The sequence below is a fragment of the Ursus maritimus genome, unplaced genomic scaffold (genome assembly GCF_017311325.1).
Source record: "Ursus maritimus isolate PB19 unplaced genomic scaffold, ASM1731132v1 scaffold_5, whole genome shotgun sequence".
Taxonomy (NCBI): Eukaryota; Metazoa; Chordata; class Mammalia; order Carnivora; family Ursidae; genus Ursus; species Ursus maritimus.
The window spans coordinates 63865347-63880340 of NW_024426663.1; the positions used below are offsets into that span (position 1 = coordinate 63865347).

General features: G+C 35.2%; 1 protein-coding gene across 1 annotated transcript in view; it reads right to left on the reverse strand.

Annotated features, from left to right (window-relative positions):
* The window catches only part of SLC12A2 (solute carrier family 12 member 2), a 102062-nt gene that overhangs the window by 48837 nt on the left and 38231 nt on the right, over positions 1-14994 (reverse strand). Inside the window, exons 5-7 of the mRNA XM_008699034.2 lie at positions 4684-4823; positions 2836-2946; positions 855-963 (exon numbers count right to left, since the gene is read on the reverse strand). Of these exons, the coding sequence (XP_008697256.2) occupies positions 855-963; positions 2836-2946; positions 4684-4823 (360 nt within the window). The remainder of the gene's footprint in view (positions 1-854; positions 964-2835; positions 2947-4683; positions 4824-14994) is intronic.

Consider the following 14994-nt stretch of genomic DNA (forward strand, 5'->3'; position numbering starts at 1 on the left):
CCCCCAGTAAGACTTGGTGAAGGAAGAAGTGCACTGATGTACATTCTGTATCTTTTCACAGATCTGTATGAGTAGCTCTGGGCTGAACAACTGGGGAATACCGCAGGTAGGCCTCTTCCTCTCGGGCTGCAAGGAGATTCTTGAGTTGTTTTTTGTCACCTGAAGACACATCTGTTAGCCTAAGTGGTACACCTCTCTGATGCTAATGCAAGAGTTCTTCCTGCTGCATTTCGCCCTGTGCAGATACAGGTGCAGAGTGGTTCCATGAGATGGGAAGCGGGGGATGGTGATGGGGGCGCAGATACAGATACAGACTTAAGGAAGTAACAAATGACAAGTAAATTTCACCAGCAGGGACAATCAGAGGCAGAATGAAAAAGGTCACAAAGATGAAAACTGTGGAAAATCCTCACAATGTATAATGCAAACTGTAGAAAAACTGAAGTTGCCATTATACCATGAGTATTTCCTTCACAGGTATAGGTACTTTTACTGTTGTGTTGAAATACAACTAAAAGAATGGAAAAACCATGTGAGCATAAAAGTCACCATTTCGATTACAAATTCCCAAAATAACAGAGAACAAGGGCACGTTTCTTCAGGAGCACTGATTTTTCTACATTCTATCACCTTTTGAGGCTAAGAATGAAAAACAGAAGATGTAAATAAAAGTGGTATTTTATTCTGACCGTAACATACATAAAGGAAACAATACTAAATTGGATGGTCAATTAGTGTGAGTCATTCCGCCAAAATCAATTATATTACAAATTATCTACAATGTACTAACTTTGTTTACTAATAAAATGCTACAACACGCACCTTTAAAAAGAGAGTCTATCTTTTTTACTTACATTTATAACCAAAGAAACCTTTGGGCTTCTTGCTGTCCAATGGGATAAATGTTCCTATGACGAAATCAGCAATAGCAAGTAGTAGAATCACCAAAAGAACAATCTGAGCCTGGAATTTTAAACATGAAAAACCAAAATCAGCTCTCTCATGTCTCTACACTGATTCAGTTTCACTACCGTATAACTTCTGTGACTGAAGGGATTTGTCTTGTTTTCCCAGTGCCTCAAAAAATCAAAAAGCTTTTTGAGGTGCTCAATAAACTTACACTACATGAGCAACCTTTAAAGAACTATCCTAAAATGTTCAATAGACTGGGGAAAAAACGGATAGCCTAAGTAAGGATATTGCCAGATATTTCTGAAATGACTTAAAGATGTGCATGCCATCCCACAAATCACAAAGCACTATAAATTCCACAACACCGTAGGCTTTTCAACCTTTATCATTATTTACTGCCCCCCTCCAATGGAAGTACCATCTTGACATGGGGAACGTATTTGCTACAAACAAAAGTTTTACACCAAGTTCAAACACAATGTTGAATGTCTGACAGCCACAGGAAAAGAAGAATAAGTACAGAAAGAAGACAATATCCAGGTGGAGGATTAAAGTAGCAATGGGACTGGAAGAAACAATCTATGAGAACTACCATCTCTCCTCCTGCTCCCTTTTTGTTTTGTTTTAGTGAGATGTAACTGACATGTAACAATCTATCAGTTTCTGATGTACCACACAATTCAATATTTATACACATGTAATTGTAAAGTGATCACTACAATAAGTCTAGTTAATATCCATGACCATACATCGTTTAAAAATTGTTTTTTTTTTGTGATGAGAACTTTTAAGATCTACTCTTTTAAAAAAGCAACTTTCAAATATGCAATACAGTATTAACTATAGTCACCATGCTGTACATTACATCCCTGTGACATTTATTTGATAACTGCAATTTTATACATTTGACTCCCTTCACTGTTTTGCCCCCTTCCCCCACCTCTCCTCCTCCACTCTTCACCTTGCAATACAATTAAGCAGATACTCATGAAAACCTGTGCCATCCATCGGAATAAAAACTGCTTAAATGCTAATCCTGTCCCAGGTAGTATGAAATTCTATTCTCTTCTGTCAAGTCAAATGTTTAAAAGTGTAAGTAAATGATTTAATTGTATGCTAATTATATACTAATGACTTAAAAAACAACCTTGGCAAAAATATTCTTTCCAACTTTCCTAATTTTTGATCTGGTAAATATTATCATGGTTCATATATAGCAGAAATATGTGCTCTTACATGATTTATAAAAGGAAACATGAAGACCCCTAGAAGGACTTGGACACCCTCAGCAGGATCTTTCTGGATATGCATTAGTCAGGAAAACAGAGCTGTACTGAGGAATATTCTCTCAAAGACACAGCAACAAGGCCGGGTGCTCTGCCTACAGGTTAACATGTGACTTCAGCAATTTTCCCCAGAAACACTGGCCCTGGCTTTGGTAGCCATGATTTCTGAGACTTCAAGAGCAAGGAGCAAGATGAGCTTCTGTTATCTCTTAGGGGCAATAAACGTCAATAGCTTGACGTTTATTGCCCCTGTGTTTATTTTAGAAATTGAAGTGTTAACTGAATTACAAAACCCAGAGTTTAATTTGGGCTACCTAACATATTGACCTGAGTGATTCTAAATAACTTAAATCAAGATTAAGGGAGGGGAGGGGAAAAGATGGGAAGGGAGAGGGGGCAGGAAGTTTGAAGTTAGAAAGTACTGTGTTTAAGTGGATGCTAGACTGACAGTTATCTCCACACATTCCTTGCCTTGTCAGATAGAAAATATATGATAAATAAACTTCTCTGAAAATGGCCACTTAAGGAATCTTCGAAATCTAAAAATATTACCACACTTTAGAGTGGTCCCTAAACAAAAGCTTTAAAAGTTCATATGTTAAATATGTACAGATAGTCCAATGAGTCCATTACTTACTTTTGCTTCCCACTCCATTCCAGCCACTGAGATACCTAAAAGGATCACCACCGTAATGGCTCCAATAATACGGATATCATTGATTTCATCTATCATAAGTATGGAATGTTCCTAGAAAAACAGAATTATAAATGTAATGAACAATTTTAGCTATTCGGATAAACTCTTTAACTGTTTTGGAAACATTACAGAGACATCAGAATTTCTTACACGAAGAAGTGGAATAAATGCCAATGTAAGGAACGAATAGGGAGGCTAAGAAAAAGGAATAAATAACTACGTACTATTGAGGCACTATTCAAGAAACTCAAGACATCAAACCTATAATCTAATAATGCTATATTTAATTACAGACTCAATAAATCAAAAATGAAATCGCTAACAAGCAAATAAAAATCATAATATGCCTAAGCAGGACTCGCAGTATTTTTTTAAAGCAATATATTTCATATTACTGTGATTAGCCAATTCAAGTTTTTAATGGTCTTTTATGTTGCGTAAGAAAAAGAGATGAATACACGTTCATGCAGTTGTCCAAAAACACACACTGTTCCCACTCTAACAAGCACAAATATTTGTGGTTTAATATCAGTGACATTAAAAACATGCTAAATTAAATATCAAAAGAATATTAACTCTTAATAGTTATACTTTTGCTTTCTTACAGCCCTTGCTTTTCCCCATCCCTTAGGCATATCCAGAGGTCAATGCCAACATAAGTGCCAGTCCCTCTCTGACCCTACGTCTCCTAATGGATGGCATACAACCACAGAAGAAGAGTTACAACCTAAGCTAGGGTGAACAGCTACAGGGGTCTCTCAGGTCTGCTTTCAGTTAATAACGCTGAATCCTATTTCATTTCTACTGCTTTAACTACACACATCCCAATGACTCTTTTCAAACAAATCCTCTTCTAAACTCCAGAGCAGTATTATCGACTACTTCCTGGCCAGCTCTATTTGGATATACCTCTGGTTCTTCCAATCAGACATCCTAAACACTGTCCTGTGCTGCTATTTCACAGTGAATGCCATTACCCTCCACTTAAACCTCCAACTCAGAAATCTATTTATATATAAATCTATACACTCTCTCTCTATACATCTATATATAAACCTGAAATCCTCCTTTCTCTTTCTCTAATTTCCCATATCCCAGTAATCATCAAGTCCACTCATTTAACGTTTTAAGAATCTCTCCAGTTCACCCATACATCTTCCAGCCACACTGGTCATTGTTTGAATGTATGCCAACATCCCTTTCCCAGGATAGCTACAACTTTCTAAATGGTCTCCCTCTCCACCTGTGATCCCTCGGATCCATGCTCTATACTGTGGTCAGGTGTTTCTTCAAGCCCCAATCTGATCATGATCCAGCCCCTAACTCCAACTGAGATTAAGACCCCAATTTAACAGCAAACAATACCTTTCTGATTTGACCCTTTCTTCCCTCTCTAGTCTTAAATTTCTATCTTGTGCTCCAATCGCATAGAAATATTTACAGAATTTCTTTAAAAACACACCATACTCTACCCCTTCCAGGCCTTTGTTTCCTTTTCTCCCCACTCCCTTCACAGCACACCCCACCTCTCCCACTTGCTTGCTAACACCTAGATCCCCCTCCTGGGTGGGAGTAAGTTAAGTGATTATCCTTTGTGTTGCCAAGGTCTCCTACAACCACCTACTTCTGAAAATGTATCATCATTACTTTCTTTGTCTATCTTCTACACTAAACTTCTTGAAGGACATGTTTTGTGTCCATCACTGCTTTCCTAGGATCCAATACAGGGAGTGGCACCTAAGCCCTCAATAAAGATTTGGGAAACCAATGTCTAGGAGCGGAAATTACCTTAAGCAACTCCACCACAGTTTCTGCAAATCCAACCACGTACATAGCAACTGCAACAGCATTGGCAAAAGCGAAGATCAGTCCAATTGCACCACCAAATTCTGGCCCTAGACTTCTAGATATTAAATAATATGCTCCTCCTAAAGGAAAGGAAAAAAAAAACCAAAAATACTCAAGTTAGGAATTTAAATGTCAAACAATCCTTTTAATTACACAAAAGAGTTCAGAAAGCACATGCCTCCAGTAAGCACAACTGTCAAATTAATAAGCAAGTGGGTGAGCATATTTTCAAGAAGAAACATCCCCAAAGAATTCTTTACAACCCACTTCATTCATTAACAGTTCTCAACACCCTGAGAATTCACCCCGTATCAAATATAAAATCATCCGGTTTTTAAAATCCCTATTCCCTCTTCTAAAGCTTAGAACTAGAATGGACAAAAGCCGCCTGCTCATATTCATAGATACCAATATCATCTCCTAATGGTTTTAATCTTAATGTAACTTTTAAAATCACAGTTGAGATAATTTCAATAACCTAAATTGGTATGGTAATTTGTGGGTAACATGAATACTAAAACTCAAAAAAATTTCCCAAGAAATTGCAAAGAACAGCAAGCATAAGGTGGTATCCTAAATAGATACAATTAATATTTTAATAAATCCTGCCTAAATGCAACAGTCAACAAGGACATTAAATGAACTATCACGAAACAAGTATTTTTCTAACTTAAATATTAATCAGTATTATGATTTTCAGTCAATCTAATGCTTACTTGGAATCTCTTAGAATTCTCTTAAAATTCTAATTTATTTCTGGCCTCTGAGTAATAATCAAACTTAGTTTTAATAATAATGAAGTTACATGAAATTGTATACATTTTTTTTAAGATACTGACGAATTGTTTAATTCTTAAGACCATGTGATGAGGGACAGCTAAATGTCTCAGTCAGTTAAGCGTTTGCCTTCAGCTCAGGTCATGATCCCAGGGTCTTGGGATTGAGCCTCACATTAAACTCCCTGCTCAGTGGGAGCCTGCTTCTCCCTCTACCTGCTGTTGCTCCCGCCTGTGTTTTTTTTTCTCTCTCTCACTGTCTCTGACAAATAAATAAATAAAGTCTTAAAAAAAAAAAAAAGACCATATAATGAAATGCCATTTAACAGCTTGGTATTTCTCCTGTTCCCCTAGTATAATGAAGACATATACAACAAAAAATCCTATATTTCAATAAAGTACTAAGTGTGCAAACTTCATTTTGGAAATACTCTAGTACATTTTATACTTACTTCTATCAACTATCTAAAAATATTCTACACTTTAAATCCATCCACCCAAAAATTCCTTAGTTACTTATTTCACCAATTAATAATTTCAACCACCTTGGAAATCCTCAAGAAAAAAATGCAACCTGATCATTTGATATGATTGGTCTTATGGTTTTTAATCAGATGAAATGGCTTAGGAATTTCCCAGATATATTTTTGAACACTGAAAAATTCTAATGGACTTATATAAGGACAAATTTTTTATATCAAATAAAGATCTTCACATAAGACATTAAATCCATTATAATTAATCACAAGGAAAATCCCTGGAATACTCTGATATCAAGACTATATTTAACGTATATATTCACAAAATTGATTTAAACTATTTCATTTAATGTCAATACCCACAACGAATTACATATTTTTTATCCTGACTTCACAGATGAGAAAATTAGGTCACTATGAAAGGTTAAGTGAAATCCGGATAGAGCCTTGGCATCTGGCTCCCCGCTCAGTGGGGAGTCTGCTTCTCCCTCTGACCCTTCCCCTCTGCTCCTGTGCTCTGGCTTGCTCTCTCTCTCAAATAAATAAATAAAATCTTAAAAAAAAAAAAAAAAGAAATCTTTCAATGACTCATGTTTCAACAATTGACAATATAAACTTGAGAATGAGGGGTGCCTGCATGGCTCAGTCAGTTAAGCGTCTGACAGACTTTGGCTCAGTCATGATCTCAGGGTCCTGGGATCTAACCCAAGTTAGGCTCCCTGCAGTGGGGAGTCCACTTCCCCCTCTCCCCTGCTCTTCCCCCCACTCATGCTCACTCGCTCTCTCAAATAAATAAATAAAAACTTAAAAAAAAACAACTTGAGAATGCGAAACATCACCAATAGAACCTATAAAAACGAAGAATTCATTCATGATGTGCTTTAGTTTTGATTTCAAGTCTTTTTATTACTAAGAAGAAAATATATATATCTTAAGGTGCATTTAATATGGCAAAACATAACGGGAAGGGGAAATTCACCTTGGGAATGATGAATATAAGTAGGCAAATTCTGACATTTCAGAACTATTTTTAAATCTTCTACACTTTAAAATACCTAAACCTGAAAGCCTCACACCTAGTTTTGTTATTTTTTAAAAGATTTGTATTTTTTTCCAATAAAGAGTGCATGGATAATAAATCTAAGAGTATCTGCTAATCTCACTACACTTTTGATGGAAAGCAAACATTTTCTGCCTTGTTTCACTTCTACTCCTGCTTCCTAGAGGCAATCAGTTTTAAAAGCAGTTTTCCTTTTTTTTTTTTTTTTTTTTTGATTTTCATCAAAATCAAAAGATAGTATTAAACACCTACCACTTGGAGAGACCGGTCCGGTATTTTTACCAACAAGCATAAAGTAGGTATTTATCTTGAATATAAAATTTCTATTTTGCTAAAAAATTACATTTTACTTAATTCTAGCTAAATACTATTCTCATTTCCATTTTACATATGACAAAATGAAGGCTTAGAGAGGTTAAGTAAGTTGACCAAGGTCATACCAGCAGCAGGGAAGAACTGGGCTTAAACTCAGAGTGCTTATCATACAATATGCATAACAAAAATCAGTCTTTTTGTTATCACTGAAATGAGGACAAGAAGGATGAAGAATTATGAGTGATTAAAAGGCATCAACTGACAACAGTAACTACTTTCTTTAAAAAAATAAAAATCATTTGTCAAGCAAACACAGAAGTTAATGTTGAAAAAAAGTTCCTCATGGGGTTTCATAATATGGCCATAAACTACTGCAACTCCTGAGTGTAGAGGACATAAATGAGTCAGACACCAGAGGACTAAGTAATGATACTATATACACTAGGTTCCATTTTTACTACATATTGATTTGGGGATATAAGTCCCTATAGCTCTTGCGAAATTTCACATCAATAACCGAAACCCTAAGTTAATCAAGAGCCTAAGATTAACAATGGATTATTGGCCATAAAATAAGTGTCCATAACTTTCAAAGATCTGAAATGATACAGTGAATACTACTGACCACAACAGAATTAAATTAAATGTATGGAAGATCCCTAATATCTGCAAAATAAGCAACATATTTTAAGTAACCCACTGGTTAAAGAGTAAACCACAGGGAAGTTAAAAAGTATTTTTAATGAATGATAATGAAAATACAACATATCAAAATTAGTGGGATATGCCTAAAGCAAAAATTAGTGGGATATGCCTAAAGCAGAAATTACAGAGCAACTTATTCAAACGTTTGTATTAAAATGATATAAAATCAATGATCTAATAAGAAGCTAGAAAAAAGAGGGGCGCCTGGGTGGCACAGCGGTTGGGCGTCTGCCTTCGGCTCAGGGCATGATCCCGGCATTATGGGATTGAGCCCCACATCAGGCTCCTACGCTATGAGCCTGCTTCTTCCTCTCCCACTCCCCCTTGCTTGTGTTCCCTCTCTCGCTGGCTGTCTCTATCTCTGTCAAATAAATAAATAAAATCTTAAAAAAAAAAAAAAGCTAGAAAAAAGAGTAAATAAAACCTAAAAGAGAAACAAAGTAATAAAAAAGAACAGAAACCACTGATACAAAAAAACAATAAAGGAAAATAAACAAAGCCAAAAGTTGTTTGCAAAAACATTAACAAAACTGGTAGACAATGAACAAGACAAGAACAAAAAAGGAAACATAAACCAAATCACTAATGAAAAAAGGGATATACAATTATAAAGCCCACAGTCATTAAGAAGTTAAAAGGTAATACAATAAATTTATTGCAATGAAACACAACTCAGATGAAATGGATGCCCAAGCTGTGGTAAGAACTGGAAAGTGACAAAATCCTATACCTAGCTAAGAAATTAAATTTGTAATAAAAACCTCCATACACACAAATACACACACACATTCAAAAAAACTACAAGCCTAGATACCTTTACTGAAGAGGAGGAGAAAAGATCAATCTTAAATTCTTTCAGAAAAAAAGAGGAAGAGGAAATGCTGGCCAACATCCCTTTTAAAATGAGCATAATCCTGATACCAAAATCTGACAAAGGTTATTAGAAAGAAAAAACATTTCAGATGAGTATTTCTCAGGATCATAGACTCAAAAATCCTTAACAAAATGTTAGCAAATAAAATGTTGCAGAAAGCCTATCTCTGAGCAAGTGGGGCTTATCCCACAAATGCTAGGTTAAGATTCAAAAACCCATATAATTTGTAAAAGTAACAGAATAAGGGAGAAAAACCATATAACCATTTCAGAAGATGTGGGAAAAGCATAGCAAAATTCAATATCCATTCATGATAAATATTCTCAGCAATTTTGAACAATAACTTTCTCAATCTGACAAACGACATCTTCAAAACCCCACAGGTATCTTCTTAGTTGTGATATACTGAACTTATTCTACCTAAGAATGAGAGCAGGGCAAGGATGTCTATTCTCATCTCTTCTACTCACCACTGTACTGGAAATCCTAACTAATTCAACAAATGAAAAAGAGAGAAAGAGAGAGAAATAAAAAAATCCTAAAAATTGGCAAGAAAAAGTATAAGCCATGTCTATTCACAGGTAACAGTCTGTTCATCAAGATCACAGAGTAATGGTATCAAAACACAAAAGTCTATTTTATTTCTCTATGTAAGAAACAAATACATAGAAAATAAAATTTACAAATACTACTTATAACCAAAGCATATGAAACACTAAAAAGGGTAAATTTAATAAAATATATATACTGAAAAATATAAAGTACTACTGTAAGAAACAAAAGATCTAAATAAATGGAAAGATACACCATTTTCATAAACTGGAAGATTCAATATTGTTAACATACCCATTCTTCCCAAAACGATTTCTAAGGCTGAAATACCAAACCCCATCAAGATTTTATGGGTTCTCTGTTTTTGTTTTTTTTAGAAGAAATTGGTACACCTAAATAAAAAATTCAGGTAGAAATGCAAAAGACCTAGAAGAACCAAAACAATCTTGAAAAGGAACAAAGTTGGAAAACTTAGAAATTATAAAGGTAAGCAATCAATAGTAATCGGCATAATTACTCCCATAATTCTCCCATAAGTGGGAGAAACAAACATCAATGGAACAGCATACAGCACAGACAATTGCTTTTTAACAATGGCACCAAAGTTAATTCAAAAGAGAAAAGACAACTGTTCTAATAAATGGTGCTAGACCAAGTGGATACCTACACAGGGAGGTAGGGAGGAAAGAAACCAGACAAAAACCTCAGCTAAAACTATAAAGATTCTAGACAAAAACAAAAAAGAGTATCTTCATAAACCTTGGGATAAGCAAAAGATTTCAGGTCAGTACAATAAAAGCCCTAGCCATAAAAGAAAACTCAAGAATCTAGATTTCCTTAAAACAGTAAACTTCTGCACTCTGAAAAATAAAATTAAGAAAATTATAAAAATAATGAGGCCAGGCAAAAACTGGGGGAAAAAACACACAATACATCTGTTAGACGAATCAACTGTATTCAGGATATATTTAAAAAACCTCCTACAAATAAATAAAAGATAACACAATTTAAAAATCAGCAAAATATTTGACTATATTACAAAGAAGATATATGTGGTCATAAGCACATGTAAAGATGCTTACCATAATTAATCATCCACAAGAATAGCTATAATTAAAAATACATAACAAGCGTTGGTAACAACGTAGAAAAACTGGAAGTCTCATATATTGCTGATGAAGTCTCATATATTGCTGATGGTAGTATAAAATGGTACAACCACTATGGAAAACCATTTGGCAATTTCTTATAAATGAGACATACAAGTACCTCACAAATCAACAAATCCACTTGTAGGTAATCTCCCAACATGAGTAAAAACATACAACCACAAAGACTTGTACAAAAATGTTCCTGTCAGCTTATTTATAATAGCCTCACACTAAAAATAATTCAAATGTCCTGCAATAGTTACTAAATAATTTATTGTTACTACAAGCAGACAATCATAAAATTGAGTAATGTATAGTAATACTACACTGTAACTACTAACATATAGAACAGCATGGACGAATCCCAAAAGCACCATATTGTGGTGAGACACAAAAAGAGTACCTTCTATAGAACATAATTCCCTCTTGGGCTAGAGGTGAGGGAATGATCATAAAAGAACTTTCCAGTATGATCAAAATAGTATGTATTTTGTTTGAGTTAGGTTTATAGACTTATCAAAACTCATAGAACTGTAAACTTAATATATGTGCATTTCACTACATGTGAATTTTACTTTAATAATATTGATCTAATAAACTATAAATCTATGGTCAAAAACTAGCATTTTTAAAACTTAAAAACTGTACCCTAGTCAAAATGATATAGCAGAAAAATTCATGTGCTAGACTTCAAGAGAAGATTAAATAGGTCTTAAGCAAGTTCATCAACTCACTGCTTATAATGAAAGGAGTCAAAAGTTACTTTTAAGCTGGACCAAGTGTTAAATCAAAGTTTTTCTTTCTTTCTTTCTTTTTTTTGTTGAAGTTTATCTTAAAAGGCAATTAAATCAGGGCACCTAGGTGGCTCAGTAGATTAAACATCCTACTCTTGATTGTGGCTGAGGTCATGATCTCAGGGTCATGAGATGGAGCCCTGAGGAGGACTCCATGTTCAGTGGGAGAGTCTGCTCAAGATTCTCTCTCTCCTTCTGCCCCTACCCCTGCACGTAGGCTCTCTCCCTCTCTCTCAAATAAATCTTAAAAAAAAAAAAAAGGCAATTAAATCCATAAATCCATCTACATGTTTTTTTTTGTAAAAACAAAGAACCCAACCCAAGTTAGGATTAGCATCAAACATCTGCAAATGAACAGAGTTGTGACCATATTCTTCATCACCACCCAGCACCCTCCCTCCTCTCCATTCACTTCTGTGGTTCTTAGGTGTATCCTCACAGAATCCTAGTGCTATAAGGCAATTCTTTGGTCATCAGGCCAAACTCCTCATTTTACATAGGGACACAGAGATTCAGATAAGTAGTGACTTTAAGCAATAGGTGATGGATAAAACCATGAAAAGACCAAAGTGATGTGTTGGTTAGTCCTACAAGTAAAATCAACACTAAAATGACTGCCTCATCTATATCTTACTGTTCTAAGAATTAATATAAAACTCCTTGGGAAAAATAAAGCCCTGTTAAAACTCTATTTCAAATTTGGGCAAAATACTAAAATCTTTTTCCTCGGCTGTTAGCTAAAATACAGAATTTCATGAATGCTGTAAGGGTAACAAAGGTTTTTGCAAAGTAGACAATGAAAAAAAAAATCAACTTTACCCTATTTCTTTTTTTAAACAGGAGTCAGTGCATTTGAAACCTCTTTTCAGGGAGCTCTGTCCTGCCAATTTTTGTTATAAAGCATTAATCAATATTATCTTACTTTTTTTCCGATAAGAAGCATAAAAATGAAAAACCCATAGTTAATCAATGTGAATGTGCATGGTCTGGAGCAATTTTTGATTAGGATTACATTTACTAGGGGGCACCTGTGTGGCTCAGCCGTTAAACATCTGCCTTCAGCTCAGGTCATGATCCCAGGGTCCTGGGATCAAGCCAGGCATCGGGCTCCCTGCTCGGCAGGAAGCCTGCTTCTCCCTCTCATACTCCCCTTGCTTGTTTCTCTCTCTCAATAAATAAATAAAATCTTAAAAAAAAAAAAAGATTACATTTACTCATCAATCTTTATAGAAAATGGGATTATCAGATACAGCTATTATGAACGTTCAGAACAAATGAATTGAACTCAAATTAAATGGCACCTTCAAAATAAAATACACAAAGACAAAACCCCCCACGCAACTAGGCAGGAAGGGAGGAGGAGTACTTAGTATCTTTTGAACATGCACTCTGGATGTCTGACTACCAATTACGCCACAAAAGAGACATTTCTTAAACCACACAGGGCTCTTAAAGGTTCTCATCACAAGGGAAGTAACATGTTTTTCTTCTTTCCCCTATACCTATGTGAGATGATGGATGTTAACTAAACCTATTGTGGAAACTTATTCACAATATAAGTCCAATCATTATGCTGTAACACCTTAAATCTATTCGATGCCGTATTTTGATTATCTCTCAATAAAACGCTAAGGGAAAAAAAAGCTACATGTGATTCAATTTAGCACTTGCTCTTTTTATCTGTAAACATGGACTAAATGCTCTATATTAATGTGAAAACTTTATCTTTAGAAACACCAACAAACCTGTCCAAGTTAATTTCCTTTGAACTATTTCACCTTTTATTATAACTCTTGCTCATCCTTGATAAAAACTGCACAAGAAATCTTACTGTCCAATATGATATTGAAAAATCACAGTCAACACGTGATCTAGCACATCCTCAGTGCCTCAGGTATGGGTAAGAAACTCTGAACAAAATCAAATTTTGACACGTCTTCTACCAAAATGAACTTCTGCCCAAGAGTAATGTGAAAGTAATTCAATTTAAAATACAAACTAATACAACTATGAGGTAGAAAAACACATATAAAATAAGGTAAAATTTGAAGGGTAGGTAATGGACTCCAGTCAAAATAAAAGTTAATTTGGGGGCGCCTGGGTGGCTCAGTTGGTTAAGCATCTGCCTTTGGTTCAGGTCATGATCCCGGGGTCCTGGGATTAAGTCCTGTGTTGGGCTCTTTGCTCAGCTTCTCCCTCTGCCTCTTCCCCCTGCTCGTCCTCTTTCTCAAATAAATAAATAAAATCTTTAAAAATAAATAAAATAAAAAATAAAAGTTAATTTAGCAAGGTGACACTGTGAGGGGATGATTTTATGTGTCCACTTGCTTGGCCCTGGTGCTCTGATACGTGGTTTCGTGAGGGTGTTTTCAGATGAGATTTACATTGAACTGATAGACTATGAGTAAAGCAGATTGCCCACTGTTACGTGGTGGGCCTCATCCAATCAGCTGAAGGCCTGAACAGAACAAAACCAAACCTCTCCCTAGCGATAAGAGGTAGGTAGTTCTGCAGCAGACGGCCTTCAGACTTGAACTGCTGCATCACCTATCCTCTGGGTCTCCAGACTGCTGACCCGCCCTACAGATTTTGGGCTTCCAGCTTCCATTCCATTATCATGTGAATCAATTCCTTCAAATAAATCTTTCCTTATATATACATACACATCCTATTGGTGCTGTTTCTCTGGATAACCCTAATATGAAAATGTTACAAGGTATATATACAGAAACCCATCATATTTCCATTTAACAGTAAAAAACAGTAAGAAACTAGAATTTTAAACAGTAACCTTACAATAGCACCAAAAATCAGGAAATATTTTAAGTATAAATCAAAACATATCTGCAAGATCTGTGTACTGACAACTGAAGAACTAAAGAGAGATAAATGATATTTATGAAATGGAAGCCCTGATAGTCAAGATATGTTAATTCTCCCCAAACTGATCTCTATATTCAACACAAGTTCAATCTAAATTCCAGCAAGACAGTCTGCAAAAATTGACAAGGTAATTCTAAAATTTATATGGAAAGGCAAGAGAACTAGAATAGCCAAGACAATTTTGAAAAAGAACAAAGTTGAAGGAGCCATACTACCCAACTTCAAGAATTATTATAAAACCACAGTACCAAGATAGTATGGTATTAGATTAAGGACAGATCTTCAGATAGTCCGGAGATAGACCTACATATGCAGGGTCAATTAATTTTTTCCAGCTTTATTGAAATATAACTGACATATGACATTGTATAAGATACACAATGTGATGTTTTGGTACACGTATATGTTACAAAATGTTTACCAAAATTAAAGGTTAATATATCCTTCACCACAGAGAATTCCCTTTTTTGTTGTTGTTTTACGGTAAGAACATTTAAGATCTACTCTCAGGAACTACAAGTATACAATACTAATTATAGTCTGCATGCTGTATGTTAGATCCCCACAACTACTTCTTATAACTGGAAGTCTGACCAACATCTTATCATTTCCCTTACCCATCAACACCTGGTAACCACTTTTCTACATTCTGTTTCTAGAAG